At 47.0% G+C, this 24927-nt stretch overlaps 2 protein-coding genes across 5 annotated transcripts in view; one reads left to right on the forward strand and one right to left on the reverse strand.

Annotated features, from left to right (window-relative positions):
- Positions 1–103: 103 nt before the first annotated feature.
- On the forward strand, positions 104–9848 carry ALG12 (ALG12 alpha-1,6-mannosyltransferase). 3 transcript variants are annotated; one of them, XM_074227246.1, is made up of 10 exons: positions 104–228; positions 2384–2630; positions 2722–2854; positions 5101–5274; positions 5521–5715; positions 6738–6841; positions 7203–7426; positions 8486–8655; positions 8766–8841; positions 9099–9848. In XM_074227246.1, exons 2-10 carry the CDS (start codon positions 2469–2471, stop codon positions 9328–9330), a joined length of 1470 nt encoding a protein of 489 aa, XP_074083347.1. In that variant the 5' UTR covers positions 104–228; positions 2384–2468; the 3' UTR covers positions 9331–9848. The 3 variants fall into 3 exon arrangements, with proteins under 3 accessions (XP_074083347.1, XP_074083349.1, XP_074083346.1); XM_074227248.1 differs by lacking the exon at positions 104–228 and adding an exon at positions 339–686; XM_074227245.1 differs by lacking the exon at positions 104–228 and adding an exon at positions 693–1048.
- Positions 7913–24927, reverse strand: part of ZBED4 (zinc finger BED-type containing 4) — a 75887-nt gene continuing 58872 nt past the window's right edge. For both annotated transcript variants that reach the window (XM_074227243.1, XM_074227244.1), the window contains one exon: positions 7913–23626. In XM_074227243.1, coding sequence (XP_074083344.1) covers positions 19746–23267 — 3522 coding nt within the window. In that variant the 5' untranslated portion in view covers positions 23268–23626 and the 3' untranslated portion in view covers positions 7913–19745. The remainder of the gene's footprint in view (positions 23627–24927) is intronic.

Below are 24927 nucleotides of genomic sequence, written 5' to 3' on the forward strand. Positions count from 1 at the left end.
AGGCGCCCGCGGCCCGACCGGCCCCGGCCCCTCCGACTTGGAACGCCCCGCCCCTCGGGAGCCGCTGGGCGACCGTTAGTCGCTGGCCGCGCGTGCGCCGCACCACGCCGCGCCACGCCGCGCCACGCCACGCCGCGCCACGCCAGCCGGACGCGACGAGCGCGAAGTTCGCGGCGGGGCGGGAGCGGGGCCGGGCCGGGAGCAGCCGAGCTTGGCGAGCCGAGGCGGGTGAGGCCCGGGCGCGGCCCGGAGGCGGGGAGGGGCCGCGAGCGCGGGCCGACACGTGGCGGGGCGACAGCCGGGCGGGGGTCGCGCAGCCCCTCCCCCAGCCCGTTGGGGTCTCCTCTGCGACGGGCCCGGAGCGGCTGTGCCAGGGACCGGGGCGGGCCGCGGGAGGAAGGGGCAGGGGGCACGACGCCTGGAGCCGAGGCCCGCGGGGCGCAGTGGAGGCGCAGCCGCCCCCCAGACCCCCGAGACGGGGCGGGTCCGGCAGGAGAGCCTGGCAGAGCGGGCACGGGCCGGCTGCCCGAGCTCAGCAGCACGCCGCCGCGCCCTGCCCCGCTCCGCCTGCTGCCCGCCTCACACCGCAGCCTGTGGGCCCCGTCCCCCATCCGGGAGCGTTCTTAGGGAAGACTTCCTCCTTTTTCTTGCAACTTGGGAGATTGAAAAGACTATTGGGCCTAGAGGTATTCCGTTATCTATCTGCTCCAAGAGCAGGGCACGTCGCTTCACATTTACGGCGCCTCCTGGAGCTTTTGGGTAGAAAACGACCAGTCTCAGTTCCGTTCCCCGAGCCTTCCCCTGGGTTTTGACAAGAACGCATCTTAGTGCTCGATTTATGGTTCCCTGTGCTGGCGCTTTATTTTTCGCTGTCTCTGCCCCCAAGATAGGGTGGCTTGCTGTCCCTAGAATTTGGGTCTAATTGCATTTAGATGCCGAAGAATTTCTTTCCTTTTGATGGAAAATAACTGAACAGCTTTCCAAGTGAACCATTCTTACTGTGCTGTATGAGCCTTAAGATTCAGCTCATCCCAACATCATCTCTGAGGTTAGAAGCAGTTTACATGTTCTGTGAATAAGCCAAAATGGTGACAAAAGGGCGGCTAGGTGGCGCAGTGGATAGAGCACCGGCCCTGGAGTCAGGAGCACCTGGGTTCAAATCCAGCTCAGACACTTAATAATGACCTAGCTGTGTGGCCTGGGGCAAGCCACTTCACCCCGTTGCCATTGCCTTTCAAAAAATAACATAAAAGGGAAAAAAAGCCCATTACTATCCTTTATAAAACAAACAAGTCAAAATGGTGACAAAAATCCTTCTGATCTCTAAAGTTATTTTCAGGTGTTTCTAATCAAAGCAGCATAGGAATGGTCATAGTGCTACTGTCTCTGCAAAGGATCTCTCTGTGGAGTGACATCAAACTCCCAGCATGCAGCTGCTCCTGGATATGGGTCTTCTAGGTTGACTTCAAGTCAGACTCTCTTTGTCCTAGGACCCCAGTTCCCAAATGGATGGTTCTTTCCATGTACAGCAGAGCTTTTTAAACCTTTATTTGGGTAAATGGGAGCAGAACAAAAGTGACCAATGTGGCACATCCCCCAAGATGCTCCTGGAGAGAGAGAATAGAGCTCCCGGAGGCTGTTGGATGGGCAGGCTCTGTTGCTACTTGGCATTAGCATGAAACTACACATTTGATCCCTGGAACCAAGGAGATGCAACTTTCTCTGAATTCTGCTGGTGATTTTATTTCTTTTTTGAGTGAAACCACATCCTGCTTGAGGGACAGGTGAATAGAGCAGGCTTGGGAAGAGGGGAAGTGCTCACAGGATGCTTTCCTCCCAAAGAACAAGATTCTGGAGAGGACTTAAGGAGCCCTGACCCATTAGTATATTGTCTGTCTGATGACAAGAGTAGAGTAGAAGAAGCTGCTCCTTGTCCCAGGCCACTGAAGGAGTCGGTGAATTCTTGCCTTTTCTCATCCTGTGCCTGTGTCTCTTCTGATATCTGGCTAGGTGCATATGGCTGTGGACCTCAGGTTTCACTGGCCAAATTGGGCCTGAGATCCAGAGTTGCCATTGTTTCCTGTGTGGCCCTGGCATCTGACTCATCACCATAGCAGGCAAAGTCTCTGGCTTCTTGTATAAAACATGGGCCAATGACAGCCAGGGAATGAGTACCATCTTGTTCAAGATACACTGCAGGGCTGGGATTATTTTGTTGATTTTTTTTTTGCGTTCTTTTTGCTCAGAGGCATGTCTGTATCTCAGATTTTAGACTGAAGTGCCAATCAGAGGAGACAAGGCCTTAGGTCTGCAACCAGGTTAAAAGAATTCACACTGTACATCTGGTTTTTGGCATTTTTCTTTTGGTGTTTTCCCAAAACAGGGCCTCATCTCTCCTCCCCCAAGGCCAGGACAGGGTTCACATCACTCACCATCCCAGGCTTCCAGAACGGCTTGCCTCTGCCAACATGGCTGGGAAGAGACAAGCCAAGCGTCAGCCCCTCTTGTTCCTGTTGTTCATTGCTGTCGCCTTCATCCACCTGGCTGCCTGTCCCTATGCCAAGGTGGAGGAGAGCTTTAACCTGCAGGCCATCCATGACCTCCTCTATCACCGCTGGGACCTGGATAAGGCAAGTGGACTGCTAAGGAGGAGGGAGCCCTCCATGGTGGGGTACCACCTGCAAATGTTCTGTTTGGTAACTGTGTCTCCTTTCTTTGTAGTATGATCATCATGAGTTTCCTGGTGTTGTTCCAAGAACGTTTCTTGGGCCAATCTTTATCGCAGCCTTTTCCAGCCCTGCAGTCTATGTGCTGTCCATGTTGGAAATGTCCAAATTTTATTCTCAGCTGATAGGTAAGGAGCTGTTTTTCCCTCCACCAGAAACTCCCTTTTCTTGGTATCTGAGGCTTGGGCGCTGAACCCCAGCCTCTATTGTGATGAATGGCCAGTTAGGACCAATTCTCCTGCTTGCCTGTGACAGGAAGGACTTGCTCTGTACATGATAAATTAGAGGCTGTGAGGAGTGGAGACCCTTAGCAGTGGCAGCTGGTCTCCTGACTGGCCAGCTTGGGGAAGGGACTGATCTGCCCAAGCTGCCTTTTCTCTTGGAGTACAGAGCTCTGCTTGGTAGCATTTTCATTTATAAAAGAATATGTGGCTTTATTGCTCATCCTAGAACAGTTCCATGTAGGGGAATGGGCTGGGGAGGGAGGCAGCCAGCCTGCATCTGCCTTCATTGGAGTTGCTTGAAGCAGGTTCCATCTTGTCCTAGCTAGGACACCACCTTTTGTAACAGGTAAACCAGCAACAACAATCAAGAAAAAAGCCTTGTGCATCTTTGGGAATGCTTCATTTTCATGGCCTCCTTCATAACTGACTTATTAATATACTTTTTGACAAGATGGATTGTTAAGGAAGTTTCTTTCTAATTTGATGAATTAAGGTGAATGCAGTGGAGAGATCTCTCAGACTGCCTTGGCAAGTGACTGGGCAGTCTTGCTCAGTGGGCCACCTCCAGGGAAACACAGAGGGCAACCCTCTCAGAGCTGACCCTCAGAATCCTGGGGCCAGCTATGTACCCTAAGCAAGCCTGGCAGTCTTGGGCAGTTTGGAATCTCTGTATGTGCATTAAGGAAGCTTTACCACGAGGGGCTTATGTGAGATCATCTCTGAGGACCTCTCTCCTCACACGCAGACATGCTGGTTGATTCCTGAGAACTATTCTTCACTTGCTTCCAAAGAAAGTGAATTTTTTCAAGATGAAGTAAATCTCTGATGGAGATTTTCTTTGTAGATGCTCCTTGTCTAGGCAGTTGGCTCTTCCCAGCCCAACCTTGTCACAGGAGGGCCCTGGGTCAGCCCAGTGAGGACACTTCCTCATTATTGGCCTTTCCATTCACGATTCACATGAAGATTGTTAGTATTAATGAACTCTGTGGTGCATGTGTGACTGGCAGCCGCCCTTCCCAAGCCTCTGGACAGCTAGACTTGCTGACTGCTGTGCCAACCTGGGGTGGAGAGAGCAGGAGATCAACATTGTGGGGACTTCTCTTCATCCTGAAGCACCTGCAGGCTCTTGGCAATTCTCACTTCCCTTTGTTGCAGAAATAGTCTGCGCTATCAGGTCCCATTCGTGCAACCCCTCCTCCTCCCTGTGAGGGAACTAAGTTTTTGGCAAGCAGAAGGGACATGCTCGTCGGTCAGTAGGACAAGAACTCGGACTCTGGCCCCTGGTCAGATGGTAGCTTCATAGTCAGTGGGAAGAATTTCCATCTGCTGCAGCTTGAGGCCAGTGCTATGGGCAAACAGACTGGGCCTGTGCCCTCTTACCTCCTAAAGCATTGACTGAGAGCGAGCCAGATGTTTGACTTAGGACATCTAGGGTGAGAGTTCGGTTTGGAATCTACTCGGAGGATTCTGGTTCCCACACCAAGTCCCACCTGGTCGTTGTGGAGGCCCAGAAAGCTTTAGAGTGAGTGGAAATAGCAATTGTTTGGCTTGACCAGAAACCCCTGACCCAGATGAAAATTTTTTAATGATTTTTTGACTGTAAAAGAGGCCACTTTCTGCCTCATTTCTTACCTAGCCTCCCTCACTGAATGGGCATGGCCTCAAACAAACTGGGATATTGAGGAAGGGGATATGCAACATCCAGGTGGTGACTTGGGGCCCTTTGGAGGCCTCACCCACACCCCCCCCCTTTGACTTTCCCACACACTGTCTCTGCCCAGCGTCTGCCATCTTCCGTGTTTCAGGAAGCTGGGTCTGACCAGCGGAGGAGGAGGAGGAGGAAGGACAAGCTGGCCTGCTGTCAGAGCTGTCTGCAGCCACCACCCGAGGATGGCAGGGATCACCGGGTGGGGAGCCTGAGAGACACCTGGCTTGGAAGTTGGCTTGTCGCCTTCTTCAGCCGAGCCCTGCAGGCCTGTTCCTCTCATATGGTCCAAGTCCATGTAGAGGAGAGATACCTTTACTCTTGGGATCCTAGACCCTTTGGGGGTTGATGCCATGGTTCCCCCTCCTCAGGGTTTGGAGGAGCTGATTACCAAAAGCTGATGACAGGTCGCTTTTTCTTTTCTCTCTTCTCCCCCAACCCCCAGTCAGAGGGATCCTCGGGCTCAGCGTCATCTATGGGCTCTGGAAGCTTCAAAAGGAGGTGCGTAGGCAGCTGGGCGCCACCGTGGCCACCATCTTCTGCCTCATCACTGTTTCCCAGTTCCACCTGATGTTCTACTGCACACGGACTCTGCCCAACGTGTTTGCACTGCCTGTGGGTAGGTGGGGGAGGCATTTGGTGCATATGCAGGGCCTTGGGACTCTGTTGGAGCCCAAGCTGTGGCCCTCTTGGCCAACCCAGAAGTTCCTGATGGTGCCCAAGGGCCACTTCGAGCAGTAGGAAGTCTGCATGTGGAGGTGTGCCCTGGGTAGTTTAGACTCAGGGTGGCAGACTGTCTGGGGCACCCCACGTGCAGGCTCCATGGGGTCCTCGAGTGCCGACCTGCCCACCCGTGTCTCTGTAGTGCTACTGGCCCTGACGGCCTGGATGCAGCAGAAGCACGGCCGCTTCACCTGGCTCTCGGCCTTGGCCATCATCATCTTTCGGGCGGAGCTGTGCCTGTTCCTTGGGCTCATGCTGCTGCTAACGCTGTTGGGGAAAAAGGCAACTCTCCTGAAGGTGCTGGGCCACGCCATTCCCGCAGGCCTCGTCTGTTTGGGTGAGTGCTGTCAGTGCCACCTGTATCTGGTGAGAGAATGGTAGGGGTGGAGAGGTCAAGAAAACAAAGAAAACTGTCGAAGATGATGCCAGGAGAGCAGAAGGCAGGTTAGAGGGGGTCTGGACAAACAGGCCAGTTTAGGGCTTGATGTCTATTTTAAACTAAATATTAAATAGACACTTAAAAAAAATTAAAAGCCCCTTTATATAACTCAGCTCCCCTTCTTCATTTGTTCTTCATTGGTTTTCTGTAATGGAGATCTTCAGGGTAGAGCACTGTCATTTTTTGGAGGCGAGAAAGGCACACTAAACAGCTCTCAGTCTTAGGCACGAGGAAGTGGCCGTGTCTGGACCTGCCCTTCCTTTGCAGAGGTTTGGTCAAGCATGTTGGGGTCACCCAAATAGAGGCCTAGCTGTGTAGGTGTCCTTTCTCTGTCCACATATGTCTCCTAGCTGTGCAGTCCAGTGAAAAGACAAGACCTGGGACTCCTCAGACCTTCCTCACCCCTAACCTGAGGAGACCGTTTGCTGGCCATCTCACAAATCTAGGGTCCAATCAGTGACCTAGCCTGGTTAGGTGTGACCTCTGTCTGTCCTAAGTCAACAGCACAGATCAGAGCCCCGTCCTCCTCCAGTCCCCAGAAACACCGCAGCCACCTTGTGCAGGGTCCCCTTCCTGAGCCCACTTCGCACACGGTGCTCAGAATGTGTCGCCCCTGCTCATAAGCCTTTGGGGGATTTCCTTGGGGCACCATAGGACCATCCTTGCCAGCCTGGCCTCCACCAGGTTGGGAGGTCTCCTGACTGGCTTTCTCTTAGTGTTTTCACTCTCCACAAGCTCAACCAGTCATCCAGGTTGCGTTGCCCAAATAGAATGTGAACTTCGAGGGCAGGGCCAGCTTTTTATCTTTGTCCTTGTTACCCTACCCCCACCCCCACCTCCCCATGAGGGCATTGGATCTTGAGGGTTCCCAGAGGCCATGGCCTCTCAGCTCCATGGTTGATCTCTCTCTCCTTTCCTAGGACTGACGGTCGTTGTGGATTCCATGTTCTGGCGCCATGTTTTGTGGCCAGAGGGTCAAGTGCTTTGGTACAATACGATTCTGAATAAAAGTTCAGACTGGGGTGTATCCTTTAAGCCTGTGGGTGCAGAAGGGCTCAGTGCCGCCATTTGTCTGTACTTGTCCACAGGTGGCAGCCATAGCCAATGTCCCCCAGCTCGTGCTCGTGGCTGCCCCGCAGGGGCATCACATGTGGGGCACAGTCCCAGGCCCTGCTGCTGGGCCCCCTGCCTTGCAGATCAGAACTGGCCCTGCAGACCTCAGTCCCCATGAGGCCTGGGCAGGACCTTGTCTAGAGCAGGAGCTGACAGGCACGGGGTAGGGGAGGTCTCAGGGAGCCATGGCCTGGAGTTAGGGTGGGGCTGGGGTCCCCCCTGTCTTCATCTGCTTGGCCCCTCTCTCCTTGACTGCTGCTCCTGACCTGCAGACCTCACCCTTCCTCTGGTACTTTTACTCGGCTCTGCCCCGAGCTTTGGGCTGCAGCCTCTTCTTTGTCCCTCTGGGCATCTGGGACCGCAGGACCCGGCTGCTGCTGCTGCCTGCGGTGGGCTTCATCTTCCTCTACTCGTTCCTCCCTCACAAGGAGCTGCGCTTCATCATGTACACATTCCCGGTCTTGAACATTGTGGCTGCGAAAGGCTGTTCACGCCTGTGAGTCTGCTCAGAAGGGCCCTGCTGTCTGCAGCTTGGGGGGGAGGGGTTCCAAATGGTTCCAGAAGACTTTGAGATTGAGCCGAGCACCAGAGTTGCAGTCCTACTCAGCCTTTGCCTTTGCCCCAGGGGATGAGCCAACAGTGACAAGAGTGGTTGGCATGTGGGCATCTCCACTGCCTGCACTTACTGGATTGGACTCTGGTCCTGCTGGCTCTTGTTCAAAGATTCTTTTAATGTTGGTGCCTCTTTCCTCCCTTGTAATGAAGACCCCCATTTCCAGAGTTCACCCCATTTGATTTTCTGCACATTCTATCCTGGCCCCCTCTTCCATCTTTCTTTGTTCTTGTCCCTAAGAATGTGAACGGAGAGATGACAGGAATCCTGGAGTAGCCATCTGTCTGTCTCTCCCCCAGGCCATGGAGCCTGGCCTCTTGTCTGAGGGGGCTCAGCCATGTGAGGCCCAGAGGGTGGTCTCTGACCCCACCCTACCCTGCCCTCCCAGAAGCCGGGCCTATTCATAAGAGAAGTGTGTTTGAACAGGAGGACTGGACTTTTTCCAGGTGGAAGCAGGAGCCCCATTCTTACTTCACAGGGATTTTTAAGGGAGTTGGTTTTTTTTTTTTAATTCTTTAAAAATTATTTTTGGTATGTTTATTTTATCTTATTTCAATAATCTTGTGAGTAATATGTCAAGGAATCGCAAAGTAGATCCCTTCCATAAAAGGGTCTGTAAGGTGGTACAAATCTTTTTTGTACTCAACAAACAGCACAATGGGATCTTCTCATCTAGTTAGATGGTAAAAATGTGGCCCCTTGGTGTTTCCTACTGATTGACTAATTGATTTGTTTGTCTTAAGGGAGTTTTTTTAAGATTTTTAAACTAGACAGTTGAGTCAGATAGGTTTGAGAGGAAGCTTGGTCAGCTCCCTCACTGCCGTTCTGCTCTTGTATGTGCCCCTCTGGGCCCAAGCCGGGCCCCTGCTGGCAGGTCTGGCTCTCAGGAGCCACAGCCAGTGCATACAGCTAGTAAAGACATGATTCCTGTCGCTTTTTCAGGTTAAACAATTACAAGAAGTCTTGGCTGTACAAACTCGGTTCCCTCCTGGTGGTGGCCCATCTCCTGATAAATGTGGCTTACTCGGCAACATCACTCTATGTCTCCCACTTTAATTACCCTGGAGGGGTGGCCATCCAAAAGCTTCATGAGTTGGTGCCCCCCAAAACAGGTACATGGGGAGACCCCTTGGTGGGAGAGGAAGTGAGTGGCAGACAACAGCTCCACCCAATATGCGCTTGGTGGAGATCCTTGCCCATCGCCTCTTCTGCTTCTTCCTAGATGTGGCACTTCATATTGACGTGGCCGCTGCACAGACAGGTGTCTCTCGGTTTTTAGAGGTCAACGACGACTGGAAGTACGTATGCCATCCTGAGTTGTGGGGTCAAGCAAGAAGGCCTTGGTCAAAGGCCGAGCTGGGGTCCCTGGCTCTGCCCTGGGTCTCCAGCTCTATCCATGGAGAGAGTTCCATTCTGTGACTTGATTTGTGGTGATGTAGATAGTGACTGTCAATGTGGGGGTGGCTAACTGGTCCTGGGAAGTAATGCCTTTTCCTGGCGGGCGGTGGCCAGGTGTGGGTCAGCCCAGGGTTTCCTCCTCACTTCTTTCTCCCAGGTATGACAAAAAGGAAGGCCTGCAGCCCGGGGCAGGACCCATGATGTCCTACACGCACCTGCTCCTGGAGATGGACCCTGTGCGGCTGGCCCACTACCAGAGCACCCACCGTGTGCTGGCCAACATCGCGGGCACCACAGGGGTCAAATTGAATCTCACAAAACTACCTCCCTTTGACCTGAACTTGAAAACCAAGCTGGTGCTTTTGGAGAGACTGCTCAGACCCTCCTGAGGGGCGGTGGCCCCTCCCCTGCTGACCCAACCCCTGGACCTATGTTTTCAGTGACATTCAGACAGCATAGTGCCCAGGAGCCCAGCTGAGCCCCCGGAGCCTTGTCGCCCAGGCCTCCCTCCCCAAGCCTGTGGGCAGTACTGCCCACACATCTACAATAAAACCCTTTCAAAATAATGCAGAGCCTCCAACAGGGTCTTGGGGCCTGTGGCCCTCACCCTGGGCAAGGGGTCTTAGCTTCCTGTGGCCCCCAGGAGGGGAGTGGCAGCTGACCCTGGGCCCAGGCAGTGGCCACTTCTTTGAATGCAACCTGTCAGCCATCAATGGGGGGCTCTCTTACCAACTTGAACTGCCCCCCCCCAGGTCATGGGGCACTCTATGCTAAGGAGGCCTCACCCTGGGGCATCAGAACTTGTCATGATGTGTGACCTTGCCGAGTGCAGCTAAGGGGTGGCAGCAGCCGGACCGAGCAGTGGAACCTCTACTGAACCAAAGCCCAGAGTAAAAGCATTTTCTTACTTGGTGTCCATGGTGGGTTTTGTGGCTCCTGGTCAGTGTGTGTCCGAGCAGGCGGAGGGGATGGGTCTGAGCCCATCTGGGGGCCCTGCTAACCCGTTTGACTCTGGTGTAAATAGCCCAATAAAGTAGGAGTAGGGTAGGGGGGGAGCTGGGGGCAAGTGGGTGCCCTGGGGAGAGGTGCTCGGGAAACAGGAAGAAGTAGCAGGGCTTGGGGGAAATGGGACCTGGGTGTCCTGGTCCTCACCAAAGACCTTGCCAGAGGGGCCTGGAGGTGCTCTCCCAGCTGTCTGCAGGCTGATCCTGGCTCACGCTGCAGGGGCAGGTCCTTCCAGGCCTGACCCGGATCCAAGAGCACTCTCTGGGAAGGAGCCAACAGGATGTGAGGACAGTTCCAGGGTTACTGTGGGAGAACCTGCTCTGATCTGCCAAAGGGAAGAGGTCAGTGAGGAGCCATGGCCATTCTCTGACCCAGTGAGGACTTACCTTTCGGGTCCTAGTGGGTTTGGACATCTGTCTGGGTCCACAAGTTGTCTGAACCAAAGAGTCGGAGTGGGGAGAAGTGTTTGCTCCAACCTGAAACCAGGTCTGGGTGCCAGGAGGAAACCCCAAAGCTTTGGAGAGGTCGGCCAGATATGTCCAGGGGGAGGCTACACAAGGCAAGTGGTCAGCAGGGAGTGGATTGGCCATGGATGGAGCCAGATCTGGGGGGCAGCCCCTGCCGCTCCTTCTCAACCCTGGGATCCAGGCCCCAGTTCCCCAGAGTCCACGGACAGCAGGATTTGCATCCGAGCTGTGCCACTACCTGTAGTTCTGATACACCAGCAAGAGTGGTGAGGCCCCACAACCCATGACCATCTCCCCAACAGGACCTGGGCTTTCTGGATCTAAGCTCCAAGATCCCTTGCCCCCAGGTTCTCTCTGGCAGGACAGGCCAGTGCATCAATTAAGTCCCTATTGTGTTCCAGAAAAGGAAAAATGGGCCCTGCCCTCAAGGAGCTTCAAATCTAATAGGGGAGGTCTGTAAATGCTGAGCAGCCAGGACTAAGGAAGGGTGGAGAGGTGTGTAAGTGAAGACAATGAAGGACCCCTAACCAGAGGGGATGGCAGCCAAGGAAGGGTGAGGGATTTCAATCTGGGGCTTGTCCAGCCTCCTCCTTTCAGGTGGATTAGGCTACTTCCCCATTTTACAGATGAGAAAAGACCTTCCCTAGAAAACAGCCAAGACTCCCCTTTGCTCCTCTGGGACACAGAGTAACAGGTCCCACCTGGAGAAGGGGAGGGGAGAGATGGCAGATGGAGGCTCCCTGAGGATAAACCCCGGGATCACCTAGACTCCCAAGTGTTTCCCAGCTTCCATCCATTGATTTCTGGTTTATCCTAAATGCCTTCACTGACTCTGCACCATTTCCCGAGGTAGCATCCGTTCATCTCCATCCATCACCTCTTCTGTGAGACTTGACGAACCAGTCTTGGTTCCAAATGAGCGTGGCTCCTAACTGTCATAACTCTGCCTGCTGAAGAGATGAACTGTTTGCTGACTGAACTGGGAATCTAGGTTCTCCCTGAGAAGGGACATCCATTCCATTTCCTTAGGCAGTGGTCAGACTCTGGCCACAGCCATTCTTGCATCCATTTCCCACTTTTCAGCTCAAGAGCTTGTTGAAAAATCCAGACAGAGCTGACTGGATTGCACATCCTATTGGCCATCTTTGGGTTCTAATGTGATACTGCTTTTGACCTTTTTCTTTTAACAAGCTGCCGTTCTGATCGTACACACTGACAACAAATCAGAAATGACTGTCTGGGTCCATCGTTTGTAGAAATAGGATTCGTTTCCTTTTTGTGACTTAGATCCAGTAATTCTCAGCCGTCTTGTTGAGTCTTGGTTTTCTTTGAGACCAAAGGACAAATGTCATTCAGTCAGAGGGCACAAAGGAGACAAATCTCTTAATAAATCAGTGCAGTAGCCAAGTAGTGAAAGACCTTATATTCCACTTATATTCCCAATATTCCATATTATTATCGCCACAAAGGCAGTAATAATAGCGTTTAAATTGTGCTTTAGGCTTTGCAGAACACTTTACAAATTTTATCTTGAATCCTTACAGCAATCCTAGGTTAAAGGATGTTATGATCCCAATTTTACAGTTGAGGAAACTGAGGTAGACAGATGAAGTGACATGTCTAGAGTCACAGAGCTAGTTGAATTCCCATCTTTGAGCATTATCCATTGTGCCATTCAGTTGCCTCGAATAGGCAATAGGGAATTGCTAGAATTTACTGAATAGGGAGGAAATGAGTTCAAACCTGTACTTTTAAAAAATCACCTTGGCTTTTGGTCAGCCACTGTTATTCCAGGGCCACTAACCTTTTTTGGGGGGTAGGTAAGACAGAAGATCTCTTCCCTGCCCAACCCACCATGTATTCTTCACAGGCATGGTGGGAGCTGCCCCACCCCTAGCTGATCTGCTTCACTCTGGGAAGCCAGGACCCAAAGGACAAGGCTTTGACCAAGAACAAACCTTTTCAGGTCTGGTTTCCACAAGAACTGTTCTCCCATAGGCTTTTTTTAAACCTAGTTTATAGTGATTGGTACCAAGAAAGTCTCTTGGAACTGTCCATGTCCATTAGACCCAATTGACTGGTTGAGGCAATTCAAAGGCATTCTCAGTGATCCAACTTGTCTTAACCACAATTTCAATTTTTGAAACAGCGTAGGAACTAGCAAGGGGAAACTATTCTGGAATTGAATGTCACAAGGAAGAAGTGAAAGCTGGTGTAGAAATCATGAAAGCTTGGAGGTGAGGGACCACTCCCTCCTAGAATTCTAATCTAGGGGAGGAAAACGAGACATCCTCTGCCCTATGCATCAGCCCAGACTCAAGATTCTAATTCTGAAAGCCCAAAGAAAACAATACTGGTAAAGAGAGAACTAGAACAGGATGGGCAAAAAAGAAAAGAATTGCACAATCCCCTCAATAGTGTTGGGACCAAAAGGTGGAAAGGGTCAATGCTTGAGGAAAAAGGGGAAGACAAGCACACTAATGCATTCCTATTGGAGCTGTCAAAAACATTTTGGAATTATGTAATATTGTCATGCAAATATTATGCAAATAAACTGGCAAATTTATGCAAATTATGCAAATAAAGTGGCAAAATAGGCTCAAACCATCCAAAGAAGCCTCCAAATACACCCAAAATATTTAAAACAGCATTTTTTTTTTAATGTTAGAAAGAAATGAAAACAGTAGATGGCCAGGGATTATAGAATGGCTAAACAGATCATGCTATATGAATATAATGGAAAATTATAGAATAGAAAATTAAGAAATGACCAAAAATGATAAAACAGAAGCACAGACAATAATGAACGAATACAAAAAGTGAGCAGCACCAGGAAAACTATACAACAACTAAAACAAATGGGAAAAGACATCAAATTGCCACAAAACATCATTCCTGAATGTTGCAAAATTATAAGGAACAAGCATGTTTTAAGAACAGAGAGACTGGAAAACATCCGCACTACTCTTAAGAGGTGAGGGTCTGCAGGTGTGGAACACTTGTTTATGATATCATAGTATTTGGGGCTGCACTGAATTCTATTGAAATTTTTTTTTATTAAAAGGGATGGAGATTTTATCTAAAAATTAAAGTTTATCTTAAAAATACCATCCAGAGGCCTAAAATTCAGAGTGAGCTGAGAGAATCTAGGGGCTAGGGAAACTAAGAACATCAATTTTGGGGTAGGTTTATTTTTTGTTTTGTTTTTAAAGTACTACTGGAGAAGAACAAGAGCAGGGGCTGCAGCTTGGGCTGGATGAGATGGTGGCTAACAAAAGAAGGCAGAACTACTCTAAAGGGGTTACTGAGGAACAGAGAAGCAAAATGGCTAACAACCAGCTGGTCCCCAATAGGAAGGAGACAGCAAAAGAGCCTCTAGCCACCTTGAATGAGGCCAAGATGGTCAAACCCCTTCCTTGGGTACTGAAACACTTCAGTCGTGACTGCTGACTTAATGTCAGTAATAGCTCAAAGACTATAGAGGAGAGTGACATCACAAGTCTAAGGTAGAGCCAATAGCGTAATTCTGGGAAGAAAATTAAACCAATGAGCTGGCCATCTTGTCTTGATGAAATTCAAGAATTAAACAGATGACTAAGGAACTTCTAGGAAAGACAATTGTTCACAGAGGCAGCTGGGAAGGCCCGAGTTTAAATCTAACCTCAAACACGTACTAGATCTGTGTCCCTGGAGAAGTCTTCAACTGTAAAATGGAGTTAAAAGCACCTCTCTGCCAGGGTTGATGTGAGGATCAAATGAGGTATTTCTAAAACATTTAACACCATCCCTGATATAAAGTTGGTGCTTAATGGATGCTGTTTTGTGTGTATTAAAGCCACCGTGGCTTTGCCCAGAAAAGGTAATGCCAGAATCTTCATTTTCTGTTGATAGGATAACTAAATCTGCACCAATCAAAACTCATCTACACTTTACGGAAGCACAGCATTGGTTAAAGTAGCTTACACATGCTTTTGAGCAAGTTAGGGATGATAAGGCAGTTAAATCAATTCTAAATTGATTGACTGGAGTGCCCCGGAGATCAAGGCTGTTCTTAGCATATTCCCACACACTTCAGGGAAGGCCATTAATCCAATGGTTGGGCAGGTCAGGGCCCTAAAAGGCTTGAATACTTAACTCAGTAGGAAGAAATTAGGCTAAGAAAGTAATTAAAAAGGCCATTCCTCACTACCCAAGAAGGTCAAAACTTAAGTTCCAAGTGCTCCAAAATTCTTAAAAACATTTTTTGCAGATCACCAATTTGGGGGATGGCTAAATAAATGATGGTGCATTCATGTAATGGAATATTTCTCTTCCCTAAGAAATGCTAAATGAGGAAGCTATAGAGAAGAGTATGACAATTAGGGTTGCAGGTTCCAAAGTGAATTAAACTCGACCACAGCAACTATATCCATGATTACAACATAAATGAAAACAACTCAGACCTGAACAATACACAACTATATGATGGTCACACCTGATGAAGGGATGAGAACAATCCCTTTCTTCTTCCATAGGTGAAGGACCATGGGTGCTGGGCAGTATTGCTTCCCCAACTCCTTTTATTTCTTCTGCTGCAGAGGAAGGCCCTCTGTATAAGGATAAGGGAAGGGTGTATTTTGAGAAGATAATGAAAAAAGTTATAAGATGAAATTCAATTGGGATTAAGTTCAAAAAATCATCTTCCCAAGAATAAGCTAGGAGAGGCCCGGTTAGATACATTCATCAGAAAAAGTTTTTGAGGATTGAATTGGTGGTATGGTGAGATATCTAAAGACACCATTGACACTCATTAAGAAGCATCGCTTCCAGGCTTGTCTTCTTTCCTAGTCAAACCCCATCTGGAGATAGGGGTGCCAAAGCTTAGGGAGGCCATCTGTCAAATGGAGATCTCCAGAGGGCAGTGACAGGGAAAACCTGGAAGTGGGAGTGAGGATGGCAGGAGTCAAGTATCAGGAGGAACAAGTGGCACTCTCAGGTAGTAATAGTGGGTTCTCTTAATGGAGATTTGCAAGTCAAGGTGGGACTGACCACTTCTACACAAACTTGTAGGATCCTCTCATAAGGTCTAGATTAGATGGCCAACAAGATCCCTTCCACTGGAGTTGTTCTGTCTTTGAATTGATTAGGAGAAACCCTGGTGATCAGCTATTTTACTTTCTTTTTTAATAAGATAAGGGGGACATCTTAAAGTTTTAAAAATTTCTTATAGTGTTATTCTCTTCTTAGTGGGCTCAGTTGGAGGACTCCACTAAGTGCCTTTGCCCTCTACACCAGCCCGAACAAAGGGAATCAATGAGGGGGGCTAAATCAGAAGGCTAGCTGGGTCTGACCCCCATAATCTTCCAAGTGTGGGGTCACTGTTTGCTCCCTTGGTCTGGCTTAGATTGCATGGAAATCTGCCAGATTGGCTGGTCAAGTCTAGAGTGCTCGCTAATCAGAGGCTTTCTACAGGATCGTGACTTGCTCTGTGATATGGAGGCCACATGATGAGATGACAGATGCCAAACTGCTAGGCAGTTGAGGGGAGGAAGGTCACACCAAGAGGCTCTCGTGAAGCCTCCAGCATGAGGGCCCACTTGCCTACTAGACTTTTCTTAATCTGGCCCATAACTGCACCCTCACTTTCACCTTCTCCCCAGTCAGAGGGCAACTCTGCCTAGGTTTAACCCTTCTGCATAAATACTAATTCAGTATTGTCCTTTTTAATAACACATACAAATTTCAGTTCTTCCCACCTCTCCCTCCTTAATCTGTTTGGGGGGGGGGGGGGGTGTTGGCTGTGTACATCCCCATTTGATTTCTCATGCTTGTATTTACCTGAGGTAGGTAGCTCCTATCCCTTCCCTCTTCAGGACTGAGAAGGGTCAGTTTTCCAACTCCACCCCAGGGACAACCACAGTGTGGCTGCAGACCACAACCCATCAGACAAAGCTCCCACTACTGTCCCAGATATCAGATTCCAATTTTAGGGGAAGGGAACAGAGCCAACCCTTTCCATATTGTATTGTGTACATTTTTTTCAACATGTATATTGCTCCACCCTAAGAAATCAGGACATAAGGAATTCAGAGAACTTTGGGAAGAGCTGTATGAAGTGATAAGGACTGGTCAGTAGAATCAGAACAATTTACTCAGCAACATAATACATTAAAACGGTGCAAAAATCAGACTACTCGCAATGACTAATCTTGGTCAAAGAAAGATGCCTCCCACTAGAAGAATGCAAACTGCTCATACTGTAGAGATTGCCATTTGGGATCTGCCCAAATTTTTGTGTTAATAGGATTTCTCCAGGTAGGGATCAAATTAGGAAACGATTCAGGTGCTATATAAAGGTGCTATAATGTTTGTCCTTTGTTCACAAAGATGACCATGACATCAGGGATGGGATGCCATGCCAAGCACATGAATTGGATTTGAGTGAGGGAGGCCATATTAAGTCACCAGCCTCACTTTCTCCTCTGGGTCCAGGGGCCAGATATGAATCGAGACAACTAGAGACACAAGGCAATCAGGGTGAAGTGGCTTGTCCAGGGTCATACTGCTAGTTAAGTGTCAAGTGTCTGCAGTCATATTCAAACACCTAACTGCCCAATAAAACTAGCCACTTATAACTTCTGCTATGAGAAGACTGGCAAGTGGCAATAATTTTTTTTTTAACGCTATTGGCAAAATGTTTTGGGAAGAAAAAGGTCCCACATGTACAAAACTATAGCAACTTTTTGTTTTGGTAACAAAGAGCTAGAAACAAAGGAGGTACTCATCAAATGGGGAGTGGCTGGAAAAATGATGGCATATGAATGTGCTGTGAAAACTGAGAGACAGCTTCAGATAAACCCAGGAAGACTGAACTGATGCAGAGTGAAGTGAGCAGAACTAGGAAAACCATTTATGCAAGGACAAAATGGTAAAGACAAAAAAATGCTGAAAAGACAACATCCCTGATCAATGAGTCCAAGAGAGGTAATTAGCTACAAAGGTCACTTCTGAAACACCCAGGTGGGCCAAGAAATCAGACCTGGGACGTACTGCTGAACCTAGCTGAATCTTCCTAGGAGGGAGGCAATGGCACCAGGCCCTAGGCCCCATCCCATCTGAGATTTCCTTCCCCTTTAGCAAACCAGCTGCTGCCACCTTGGTCATGGATGTAGGACTACTTAATCATCTTTCTGATATGGAAAGGAAAGGCCAGCTCCTGATGCATCGCACTAGGCCGCTTCCAGCTAAACAAGCAGAGCCTCTACCTTCCAAGGGCTCTGTTGACCCACTCTGGAATGCTCTTGGGACTGTGGGCTGTGTGCATCTGCTTCATCCAGTGCCCAGCTCCTGCTGCTCCAGTCCCTCCCTTTTCTCACTCTGGTCATCATTCATCATTGTCTCCCCACCACAAGGCGCTTAATATAAGTGTGGATAAATAGGAGTCAACAGACTCTAAGAGAAAGCCTGAAGATATATGAATAAAAGCACACCATTTGGGCCATGCTTTCAATAATCCATCCGACTTTAGCTATTCAGAGACCTGGCTTAATTTCTTCTTGGTTTTCAGTTCTGTTCCCCATGGGGTTTACCAAATGGCTGAGTTGTTACCTATTAAAAAAACCAAACAAGGCCTCTTTAGAAACTTTACAGGAGCTAAACAATCAGCATCACAAAGCCATGAATGCCCTCTGATTCTATGGGTATCTATGCAGGTTCCAGACTGCAGAAAGCCCTCCTCCTGACCAACAGCTTACCTGGTTTGGGGCTTACAAAAAGCCGAGCACACCTGTCCCGGAGGAAGGGCATCCCTGCCCAGAGTTTCCAGAGCAGGCACAGAGAAGTAACAGGAATAGTAACTTGACTGCTTGGTCCACTGAGCTTCAATGTGGAATCAAGTTAGACTTCATGCTACTAATGGATGCAAATTGTTTGCACTTAGAAATAAAAGTCAAGAGTTTCCAGCACTAGAAAATTGCAAATAAAATGTTTAATTTCAGAAAATGAGTTCACCATTTATAAATACACTAAAACATAGTAAATGCAAAAATTAGATTAGGCAAAGGTACAGTATTTTAACAAAACTACAACTTTTCTAAAAGTTCATAGGCAAATGAGTGACTTATTACCCCCCCGATATTTCGTCTAAAAACTGAAATGAGAAATTGACCCCTTTTCTAGATGTTAAAACAAAAATATTGAGAACATACTGTTCCAAAGAAAACCTGACTCTTTTTATTTTATTCTTCTGTCTTCGGATTCTAAAATCTCCCACCTGCCTGCTGAATCACCCCTAAGTACATTTAAAAAAAACTAAGCAGTGCTCCGCGTCTATAAGGCTATTCTTGTGAAGGGAATACAGTAATCAGTTTTCTACAACAGATTCTTATGTATTCAATCGACTCGGGAACCAATATTGATTTGACACTAGGAGCCTCATAGCTTTGATACACAAAATTGATTTTAAAGGCTTCACAATCAATTAACTGAACTTCTGCTGTAGATTTCTTGCCATCTTATGCACTGTGTTAAATAACATAAGCATGAATTCACAAACCTTGGTGAAAATACCAAGCAGCTTATATAAATACTCAGAATATTTCTGAAGTTCAAGGACAATGTAAAACCTGAATAAAAAACAAACACAAAGAACAAACACAAAAATCCAATGGGAAGTTTCTTTAGAGATCCCTGTATAACAGATATTCCATAATACCTCTAACTTTAGTTGCATGTTCAAATACTAAAAATTTCCTGTACTAGTAAGCGGCTCTCCCGTCTGGTTTGTTTTTCACCCTCCAAGTATCTGAGAGCGTGCAATCAAAACTGCTTAGGAAAGGATGGCTTTGACCTCCACCTTTGAAACCCAGCTTTCACTGGACAGCTCCAAAAGCTGCTCTGCTGCCATAAGAGCAAAGTTTAACTAAAATACAGTACCTGGTTCATGGTTTTTACATAATTGAATAAAAAAAAAAAACTACAGAGTCAAACTGTGTACATCTCTCTCTCTTTTTTGCCATTCTATTAAAACAAATGACTGACACCCCCCCCCTTTTAAAAGTTTACAGTTATGGATTAAAACCTAATAATCATATTTTATAATTTGACAAGACAGACTCTACCTAGTGTGGACTTCTTAAAAAACATATATACACCATCTGGCCTGAAGAACTATGGATAAGGCACATGTAGACATTGGATTGAAAGCTGGAGAGTGGCGCTAACCTTGGAATCAGGGTCACTGATTGGATGTCATACATGGCCCCTAAGTGGAGCAACTCAACAATCCCAGTCACAAAGACAGTGAATGTCCAGTAGGCGTCAATCGTTTGAACCTGGCAGCTTGTTCATTCAATTCAATACTGAAAGTATATTAAGGGAAGATTTACTTTCAAAAAGATCAGTTTTTCAAAGTGTTCCATCATTAGCCTGGATTGGCTAAAGCTGCTGTTTTCATTGGATGTATTATTGAACAGTCTTTCTGAAGGAACGATGCTTGGGGGACAGCCCAAGAACCTGACGGCCAGCTTGGCCAGGGCCGGCCAGGATGACTTCTTTAAATTCCAGTAAGTTAGGGGGTCACAGTTGTGTTCAAGCACCTCTTCCTCCAAGTAGGCAAGCACCATTTCTTCTGGCAGCTTCGTCTTGTCTTTTAGATCTTTTTTTTTAAGCTTGGCCATAAGTGACCAGAGGCTGTCCTCTCCAACAGAGTTTGTAGATGGTGAACCTATATCACACCCATTGGAAACAGGTTTATCATCTGAGGTAGAACTCATTATTTCTAGTTCCCTGATTAAATCTTGCTTGTACTGTTCAGCCTCCTCTTCTGTAAATAAGGAAGCTTTATAACGAGGGTCCAAAAGCGTAGCAAAAATGTACCTTGGGTCATGAAGGGTAGAGGATAATCTACTTACCATTGCTTCTTTCAAAGACTTCAACATGGTGTCAATGCCCATCGTTTCCTCAAATAACATTTCTATTTTCCTATTGAGAATGTGGATCATTGGGATCACCTGGCTCAATGTGGACATGTGTGTGCTCATCTCCCGACTCGCAGCCTCAAAGGGCTTCAATGCATGGCACACAGACTGCATGACTTCCCACTGGTCGCAACTAATCTGTTCTCGGAAACTACATTCAATCGACATTTCATCAATTGCCCTCTTCTGTTCAATGAGGCGCTCAAGCATATGAAAGGATGTGTTCCATTTCGATGGAACATCTTGAATAAGATGGTGTGGAGGCAGCTCATATTCCTTCTGTAGTTCAGCAAGTTTCTCTTTTGCCTTTGCTGACCGATGCACTCGCTCACAGATTTTCCGAGCAATGCTAAGTAAGTTCTGAACCATCCTCTGACTTTTAATAGCCTCATTGACAATCAGATTAATTGTGTGACCAAAACATGGCACACTGGAGTGTTCCCCTTCATTTAATGTTTTCCCAATGCTCTGATTATCAGTCACAGTAATCCCAATCTGAAGGCCAACAGAGGTGACCCAGGCTTCCCACCAATATTCCAGCTGCTTCTGAACACTGACCCCACTATAGTCACAATCCACCTGGGACACATTTAAAAGTGCAGAGCAGTGGTAGTCTTCACAATGGGGCCGGACTGATGACTGAAAAGTGACCCAGTGTGCAGTGAGGGTGAGATACTCCCGAGTCTGGCTGCTCATCCAGATCCCAGAGGTGAAATGGATCACGCCACTCTCAGCTTCTTTAAGATGGGAAACGATGATCTGCTTCACATTATCGTACATATCTGGGATTGCGGTCCTAGAAAAGTAAGATGGCGCAGGTAAAGAATATTGAGGTTGCAAGTATTCAAGCAGCCTGTTAAAGCCAATATTGTCTACAAAAGAATATGGCTGAAGGTCAAGTGCAATCATTTCTGCTACAAGACTTGTGATTTTTTTGGCAACTGGGTGAGAGTCAGAAAACTTTTCATTGGTTTCATCCAAGGACGATGATCCTAATAACTCTGTGCTCCGAGGCACCCGTATCTCTGCAGCAGAGGGCAACACTGTCTCTGAGGTGTCATTTTTCAGCACGTTGCTATGAAACCGTTGTAAATGTCTTAGAAGGCAACTGGTACCCAAATTGGTTGGCTTCTTCCCCCTGCTTATCGTACGTCCACAGTGCAAACATACTACTTTTGTTGAGTCTGCTGAACAAATTGAAAAATGATTCCACAGTTTTGAGGTCTTTTTGCTATTAACAGGAAAGATCACTTGATTATCATTCGTAACCATAGTTGGTAAGTCAGTCAATTTAGAGGAGGAACATTCTGCAGAAGCCAAAGTGGCATAAGGAGAATTTGCCAAACTAGCATCGATAAAGCTCTTTTGGTTCCCGATCACTTCTGGGTGACGCCTGTATAGATGCCTCATCAAACAACTTGTACCCACATCACCCTTTTTCCCACGACTAATCATACAACTACAATATCTGCATACTGCTTTTAAATTGTCTGTGGGAGACAGTGAAAAATGATGCCAAACTTCTGACTTCAGTCTTTTCATTATCTTTTTATTTTGTTGAAAAACAGTGCCCGGCTCAAAGATTAAGGTACTCAATCCATCTCCCTGCTTCTCTGGAGAAGACACCAAGGAAGCTTCACCAACATCATCAGAAGATGACAGGACAGACACATCTTCCATTAAAGCATCTCCAGGATTGAGATGAGAATGGATTTCTTCCACCAGCCTATCAGGAGAAGAAGAGGCTGAAGGTGATTCTTTTACCATCTTTCCTGGAGAAGATGCCACAGAATTCAAATCTCCCTCTGAGGGTAGTAAAGAAGGCAACAGTGTTGGAGGAGCAGAATAAAGAGGGGGTATGCTGGTCCCACCGCCATTCTCTTGCAAAACAATTGAACGATGGGCTCTCCACATGTGCCTTATTAAACAACTCGTTCCCAGGTCTTTCCCATTCTTTCCTCTACTAAATTCATTCATGCAGTGTATGCAGACAGCTTTAGAATTATCTAAAGGAGACAAATAAAAATGTTTCCAGACAGCAGACCTTCTCCTGGAACCTGAAGTGCTCTTTGGGACTGGAATAGTCTTTTCTGCTACATTCTCCACAGTTTCATCATACTGGGCACTAGGCAGGTGTGGAGAGGAGCCCACCAGTGCTTCTTCTTTGCTATATTTCTCTGAGATGGACAGATCAGATGACATTTCTTCAGAAGAAACAATAGAGCCGGATTCCTCCATCACACGATCTGGGGAAGGCATCTTGGAAGTGATCTTCTTGACCAGTTTTAGAGGGGACAACACGGTGCTCAGGTCACCAACATCTGCAGGCTGTGGAGGGAGGAGTAAGGAAGGAGAAGGAAAGGAGGCAATGCTGGGCATACTCCCATTTTCCTGAATGAGCACAGTTGGGTGGGCCCTGCGCACATGTCTCATCAGGCAGCTTGTACTTAGGTCCTTCTCATTCTTACCCCGACTGAATTCCTTCATACAATACATACATATTGCTTTAGTGCTATCCCGAGGAGAAATAAAGAAATGATTCCAAGCTGGAGACTTTTTCCTGGAGCTTATGTTTCTGCTGGAAAGGAGGCTCTGTGCCACAGCTTCCATCGCCACATCGTACAGTGTGCTGCTGTACTGTGAAAATAAAGACCCATAATCCTCCTCATTGTCAGGAGAAGAATATTTTCCAGGATGACGACTGCTACAGTTTTTTCCTTTGAATTCTACTTGTTCATCACTGCTGTCTGTCTGTCTGACATCTTCTTGCTCACTTTTAAAATTCATTCTTCCCAAACTATGGTTAGTTATGTTATCTTCGGGTTCTACTTTAAAATTTATTTTATCTAATACAAAACTATTATCCATTTTTGGACATGTTTCCTGATTCTTATCCATGATTGAGAGAGATTATTCTGGCTATATCATTGTATGTTAATAAGTTAGGAGTACAATTTGATCCAAATAGCAGAGTTTGTGCAAAAGCACAAACATCCAATCTTCAGTTTTTTGTAATGTGGTCGTTTTTGCAAGTAGGATTCATTGTCAACTCTTATTGAAAACTTGCAGACATAACTCACAAAACTCTCTAATTCTCTTTAGGAGCAGATCATCCCAGGACCTAAGTCACCTGAGCCTCTTGAGTACTAAGTGCTCCATGTTGTGAACATAAACATGGGCAGTGATGGTTCAGCTTCTCTTCTCAAAGTCAGAATCCCATTCATCTTGAAAATGTAAACATGATCCTTTTGTATCACCTGCAAATAAAGGGTGAAATCAAATTAAATACTAAATTGAATCAAAACATTAAAGTCTCTATTTCACAAAAAAGGTACTTTTTATATAATTTTTATAATTAGATCATTAAACCAAGTGAAATGTTCTTCCATTTTAACTTTTTTTGCATCCTATTAAATAAAGCCTACGAAAAATAATGTTATGATGTCATGAAGAGTTGGACATGACTGAAAAAAATCTAAAAGACCTTGAGCTCATTCAATATCTCTCATTCTTAGATCAATACCCATCCCTGTTCCCCATTTTCCTTTCCTTCTTTCCAATGCTGTGAAAATCCCAGCTCCAATTTGTTCAGACCTCAACAGCCTTCTTCATCACAGCCTTTTGGGAGCAAAAGCCTATTGGGGACTACAACCTGGAAGCAGCAGAAATCAAAGTTCTGAACTGCTGGTGCTAGGAAACGCAGGCTGCCGCTGGCAGGTCAGAGAACTAAATAAGGGAGTGGGACAGGTCACCAGGACAGGAGCTCTGCAGCACTTCACTATTCCTGAGGGAAGAGTATGGGATCCAGCTAGAGCCAATTCTGAACACCCCAAAATCGCTTGAAGCCGAAACTTAGGTTGCTGATATGGGAACTGCCCAGTGTTGGAGAAGGCTGAGACTCTGAGATCCAATCTCCAAGAAAACCACAATCAGTGGGGAGTTAGATTTGAGCAATAAGGAAAATAAGGGGGGTAGAGTAGGGGAGAGGGAGAAAACAGAACAAAAAATTTTAGGAAGAAGAGATTTCATAGTCCTTGAATATAAATAAAACTATAGGAAAAATAGGAAAAAAGGAAATGTGGCTTCCAAATCTAATAAGCAAATTCAGTCATCTATGAAAAATGATTTAATAAGACAGAAGATCCAGAATATGGAATGAAGAAAATGAAAATCAGAAATTTAGAAATGAAGAAATGATTTGTCCCTCAAAGACCCCAAACAACAGAAATACAGGAGTACAACATAACGATGCAACAGACAAAGGAAAGACAACAGAGTATTGGGTGGTAGTTAGGTGGTACAAAGTATGGGAGCACCAGTCCTGGAGTCAAGAGGCCCTGAGTTCAAATTTGACCTTGGATACTTGATACTTACTAGCCATGTGACATAGGGCAAGTCACTTAATCCCAGTGCCCCACAAAAACCAAAAATTAATTAACTATATAAATGAGATGAATTAGGTGGTGGTGGGTGTTAGAAATACAACAGAACCTGGCAACATCCTGCCAACAGGTTATACTTCTTTTGTGAGGTGACAATACAACATGAGAACATGACA

This window comes from Macrotis lagotis, chromosome 2, assembly GCF_037893015.1.
Source record: "Macrotis lagotis isolate mMagLag1 chromosome 2, bilby.v1.9.chrom.fasta, whole genome shotgun sequence".
Classification (NCBI taxonomy): domain Eukaryota; kingdom Metazoa; phylum Chordata; class Mammalia; order Peramelemorphia; family Peramelidae; genus Macrotis; species Macrotis lagotis.